A 6,000-nucleotide genomic window follows, 5' to 3' on the forward strand; every position below is an offset into this window, starting at 1 on the left:
TTGTCTCACAATCCCGTGGTCAAGGCCTGATGAGGTGTTCAAAGAGCAAAATCCGTGCTTGTGGTGAAGTAAAAATGTAGGACGTTCCCCATTTAATTTTTTTTTTTCAATATTTGCATTGCTTTGAGCATCAGGAGTGGCTTCCCAGTGTGTGTGGCTGTCAACAGTTCCCTTTCTCCTGTTTTTATGTTTTTGGGGTCATTTTCCTCTGCTTGTCATGGGCCAAGTACAGAATCCTGTCACCTAATTTGGAAATAGTGTTCACCTCGATATTTTAAAATGCAGCTGTTCTCTGTCTCTTCCATCCAGGAGGTGAATTCACATTTTAAAAGGTGTATAATAACCATCCTCTTACTCTGTATTTGCTTTCTATCAGTCACTTCTATGTTGCATCTTCACTTTTAGGGCAAAACCAAATTTCTGTTTATCTGCAAACACTGTTGACGCTTTTATAGATGTGCCAAAAATGGCTTTTAAACGTGTGCTGTCTGTTATTGGGCAGTAAATCCAAGGAGCTGTCGTGTAGTTCCACTCTTCTGGAAAAAAAAACAAAACAGAAAAAACAAAACAAAACACATTTTTTTCCTTTATGTTGCTTTTCTATCTTTAATTCTGGCTTGCTTTTTTTTTTTTTTCCCCCAAGCTCATCATCTTTTATAGAATTTATTTAAATTGCTATAAAAAACGGGTTCTTTGGAGGGTTTACATTCTGGGTGTGGCCACCTAACAAAACAGGCTTGGAAAGGTGAGTGCAAAGCTCTTGTTCACAGATATTGCAGCTGAAAGCCCAGGAAAAGGCTTTTCGCCCTGAAATACAAAAAAAATTCTTCATTTTTGGCAAGTGATGTGAACGAGCAGCTCCAAACTGAAAATAGGAAGGAGTTTGTCCTCATTACCCATTAAATGTCAGCACTGGGGAAAGCAGATTTATTTGTCTGTTAGGATTTCACTGGAGGGCAAACTCCCAATTAAATTGGAGATTGCTGATCCCCAAACATCCTGCAGCAAATCCAGGGGGTGAAATCAGTCCAAGGGGGATCCTGAGCCAGGCAAAATGGATTGTGAAACGTGAGCCAATGGTTTGGATTTGACATTTGTCACCAGAGCAGCCAGGGGATGCATCCCATGGCAGTGTTTACCTGGACACATCCATCCGTGGAGCTCTCCACGCTCAGGGGAGGCGCTGAGTGGCTTGGCTTAAAAAACACCTGAGATTGGAACGCTGGCATTCCAGAGTTGGGTTTGCTTTGGAGAACCAGAGCAGATGTCTGGAAATGAGCAAAGGAGGTTTCATCTCAGTTCATAGGAAACAGCATTTTTAATGCCAGGTGAGGCTGCGGAATCCTAAAAGTCAGTGGATGACTGTTACTCTAAAGTTACAACTGGATTAAACCATATCTGGTCAATAAGGATGGGAAAAAACAGAACCTGTATAATCCCCTTTCAGTTCCACTCTGTTTTCTGTGCATAGTGAAATTAAAGGAGGAAGTCAGCTCTGCTGTGCTGAAACTAAAAATATCTGAGGCATGAATTAATATGGATGAAACGTTGGAGTTGCATTCAGAATGAGTAGTGGAAGTAGGCTTGATTGCATGGCAAGTCAGTTGGCACTTAAAATAAAACATGTTTGACTTGTCTGCTAAATATATTGCAGGAGCTGAGGAGTGTTCCTTCACTGTGCTTCTGTTAAAATGTGCCTCTAACGGGCTGTAGTAACGTTATGTTAATAAATGGTGTGAAAATGCACCAGCCCCAGCACAGGATTTCAGCTTCCCTCGCTCCTTGAATGGAGAAAAGACAAAACGCCGATTTGGGGTGGGTTTTTTCCTCCCTCTCTATATTTTTTAAGAGAAGATGCTTAACAAAACTCTTCAAGAGAGAATTTCTGCAGTTGGTGCGTCTTCTGAAAGCTCCTGTCTGTTTGTTCTTGTACTGGGAAGAGGCTGCTCGCAGCTCACTGTTTGGCAGTGCCCCATGGAGAGGCCAGTGCTGCTGGGCTCGTGGTGATGCCAAAATCTGCTCAGGGAGCAGAGAGTCCACGTCCTCCAAGTGGGTTCTGCAGCTGAGGAGGTTCCTGCTGCAGGCAGAGCAGGTTCCTCTCTTCTGAGGTGTAATCCCAGGTCGGTGTCTGCTCCTCCTGAGCAGAGCACGTGTTCAACCCAGAGCTTCTTGTATTTGGAACATTTCTTTGCTTCCTCAGCTTTATTCCTTGGGAGCAAAAGGAGACTTGAGGCTCATCTCCTCCTCAGCCTCTCCTTTCTGTGGATCCAGGGTCCTGAAGGTATGGAAAACTCCATCCCAGTGGAGTTCTGAGCAGCGCAGGGGCCTGGGAATGTTTTATTCCAGCCTCTGGGCTCCAGGATCCAGCTCACTGCTGGGGAGCCAGTTGTGCTCAGGACCTGGCTCAGGACATGTGGAACCTGCATCTTTAAAAACCCTTTAAAATTCCCTCCACTTGCTGCTTGCAGCTTTTCTGCACAGAGGTCACAACTTGAAATATGAGCAGATTTGAATTCTATTGGTACAGCAAATCGTAATTTTTCTGAAGACACAAACCTTGTGATAATATTCCAGAAGGCTTTGCCTGGTAGGAAAGCTCTCTTAAGGCCAAAGATCAGAATTAGATGAGACCCTAAGAACTCATGAAGCACTTGCAAGAATTTTCTCCTTAAAAGTAGCTTTGAATCTGGAGTTATTTTAGCTGAATTTTCAATCTACACAACATGTAGTTGAAGCTGTACAGAAACCATCTTGATTAGTGACTGCTTTTCTAAAAAAATTGAAATTTAATTATAAAATACTCAGGCAAGGTACCACCAGTGTGAGAAAAGCAAATATAAAAATGTCATTTTGTTCTTTAAGGATACATTTTCATGGATCACTTGTTTTGTAGTCCAGCTCAGGACTGCACCCCTTCTGAGAAGTTCATTTTTTATCCTGATTTCCTGGTTTTTCAAAAGTCAGTAAGTTATTAAGTGGGAAAAAAATGTTTTGTTGTATCAAATGATGATGAAGTGTCACTGCTTGGCTTCCCAGATCGCCTCCAAGAACTGGGAATGATGGTTAATCTGGGAAAAGCCCTTTAGGGTGCTGTTGTGATTGAAGCTAATTAAAACTTCCGTTAATTTTCAGAAAATTGACGCCCAGGCCATTGAAGAGTTCTATGGGTTAACATCAGACATTTCCAAAAACTCCGAATCTGGATATATCCTCTTCTACCAGTCCAGGGACTGAGACGAGACACAAACAATGGACACAAGGAAAAAGGGATCAAGCTTTGCCCGAGCGGAACGCCTTTGTGCCAGCAGAGCAGTTCCTCGGTGTCGCTGTAGGACCAGGACAGATCCAGGGGGAGGGGAGAGCTCCCTCCTGCCCTTTTTGGAGGATTAGTGCTGAACTGCCCTAACAAGAAGAAGCTTTTGTTCCAGTTTTCTTTCTGGGCCTTTTTTTTTTTTTTTTTTTTTTTTTTTTTTTTAAACGTGCTATCTTCCAAAATCTGTGTTACCTCTACTTGAAACCCGGCTGCTTGTTTGTTCATGGACTCGAGGAGAGCTTTCAAAGTAGCATTGTAGGATTTTTACCATTTAAAGTTTGGCCTGAGGCTATACCTTGGTTTCTGCCATCGTTTTTCTGTATTTTAGCAGAACGATTTCAATATTCAGTGTCAGCTGAAGGCATATTTTAGGATATGAGCAGCAGCTGGTTGCTGGATATTTTTGGTGACTCAGACTTGAGAAGCAGTGCAAAGCTAAGACGTATTGGAAATGTCAAGTCTGTAATTTTTATCAAGGAAAAGCAGACAAGCCCCTCTCCCTGCAGCGTTGTAAACCTCCCCATCCTGCATCCTCTTGGGTTTAGAGAACACTAACAGCGCTGCTGCTTTTTGTACTCTCTTTGTGCCACTCTTTCTCCTGCAGAAGGCAGACAGCTCTCTCCACATCCAGCCTCTCCTGCTGTGCATTTTTCTTTGGAAGGGGCAGTTTTTCCCTGTTGCTGCCGGTTCCAGGGGGGCGGAGCAGCCCTGCCCTGTCAAAGACCGTCTCTGCTCTAGAAAAGTTGGGAATTGCAGCCTTTCTTGGAGCTGTTGCATAAACCAAAAGTGCCCTCATTCTGAAGCAGGATCTGCTCCACATTTCAGTTCCGAGCAAACCGATGCAAGCTGTGTTTTGAATCTGTGCTAATCCACAGCAACAGCACTAATTGGGAAGGGTTAACCGAGGGAAGGGGTCTTTAGGGAACTAATCCAGGACTTCTGAGGCTTCAGGGTAACGAACAGGGGAGAAGGAAAACCAGCCAACCCTCCAGGCATTACCTGCTCAGTGCTCCAGTCATCCTCGGTGATGTTTGCCTCCAGCTGGGAATCATAACACCCCCTAAAATGCTTCTGGTTGTTTTACCTCTCTAGGCCTTGCTTCCCCGGGGAAATCGTTGGTCTGTTGAAGACCGAAATGAAGCAGTTATCTGTTATGTGCATATATTCTAATCTCAAGGAGAACTAGGAAGAAAAGGCTAAGGAAGTTGGTGAGAGATCTCAGAAATCTTGTGCAGGTTTCTTTTGGAGAAGTCCTGTGGCTGTGCCAAAGCCTGTCACAGCTGGCTCCAGCTCCCAGTGAGAGTTCTGCTGGGTCCCTGAGCTGTGTGTCCTCGGTGTGGCTGTCCCCAGCACAGCCCCTCATCTGTCCCCAGTGCTTGTTGTTCTTGAGGATCTTTAACTTATGCAATTCTCTGGTTTGTGCAGGATATTCAATATTTTACCAAAACACTGTCCTCAGGAAAGCAGCATTCCCCAGTTCCTCGTGCTGCCTGTGTCTGTTCCTTCCTCTCGTGACCACAAAGGTGATGTTTAGCAGTTAACTCCTGCCTTCAAAACGCAAATGAACCTTTGCCATTGTATTCCAGCTGGGTACAGCTTCCATTCTCCTGGCACGTCTCTTCCAGAAGATCAAATATGGACATTAGGGTTTTTTTAAATTCTTTTTTTATTATACGGAGTACTGTCGTTTCAAGAGACACATTCAACAGCAGCAAATGTTCTTGTTTCATCTTGTTCCTGTTGTGTGACAATTGTTCCTGGCTGAGAATCTTCTCCCCTTCTCCACACACAAGCTGTGAGTCCTCTCCTGGTGCTGCCACCAGAAGACTGTCATCACTGAGTCTTGCAAAAAATGGGAAAAGAAAAAAAAAAAAAAAAAAAAGAGAGCACTGAGTTAAGAATAATCTAAACAGTAAATACAAAAAGTAATGTAGTACACTAGACATGTATTTTGTATATCTGGTGATACCTTTTTACAAATGAAATACCTGACTGAGAGATAATATTGAAAGATATATACTATAGATTAAAAACCGTTCGAAGTGCACTTTTGCTACAGATTTATAAGGAGACTAAAAGGAATTAAATGGGAAGAGAATGGTGTGATGTTACTTCTGTATAATAAATGACCCCACCTGTCTCCAATAAAGGTCGTTACGATCAAACCCACAGCGCCCCGAGGCTTTTCCTTGAGTTTCACTCCTGAACTTCTCCCCGCCTCCTGCCTGGCTGAGGATCCTGATCCTGCTGTCTGCATCCCAGTAAGGTGTGCAGGAAGGGGGCAGAGCAGGAGTTAATAACTGAGTGTCAGACTGTAACTGCAGTGCTGGTACAGCAGGGAGAGCTGACCCAGGGCCTCCGTCCCTCCGTCACCCCCTGGAGCTCTGCTGCTGCCTCGCCCTGGGATTTCTCCTCCCTCTTCCCCCTGCCTTGGACTCCCTAAGACTTTGCTGCAAATATCATCTGACTGATCTGGAACGGAGACATTCAGGAGCAAAACCAGGAGCCTGTGCTTGGAGCTGCTCAGGTTCACTGCAGGACACGTTTTCGTTTCTTTGTGCTTCGCTGCAGTTCACCTTTGCACAGGGAAAATGGGATCAGTTGTGCTCCTGTGAGCAGGAATTGATGGGGATCCAATGCAGTAGGAGCAAGGGAGGTTGAGAAGATGGCAGCTGTTCTTTAAAACC

General features: G+C 44.3%; 1 protein-coding gene across 2 annotated transcripts in view; it reads left to right on the forward strand.

The window, feature by feature from the left end:
* LOC120762061 (ubiquitin carboxyl-terminal hydrolase 12-like) overlaps nt 1-5,485 on the forward strand; it is a 31,276-nt gene extending 25,791 nt beyond the window's left edge. For both annotated transcript variants that reach the window (XM_040084074.1, XM_040084073.1), the window contains exon 9: nt 3,133-5,485. In XM_040084074.1, the coding sequence (XP_039940008.1) occupies nt 3,133-3,234 (102 nt within the window). In that variant the 3' untranslated portion in view covers nt 3,235-5,485. The remainder of the gene's footprint in view (nt 1-3,132) is intronic.
* The last annotated feature ends 515 nt before the right edge of the window (nt 5,486-6,000 follow it).

This window comes from Hirundo rustica, chromosome 21 (assembly GCF_015227805.2).
Source record: "Hirundo rustica isolate bHirRus1 chromosome 21, bHirRus1.pri.v3, whole genome shotgun sequence".
Taxonomy (NCBI): Eukaryota; Metazoa; Chordata; class Aves; order Passeriformes; family Hirundinidae; genus Hirundo; species Hirundo rustica.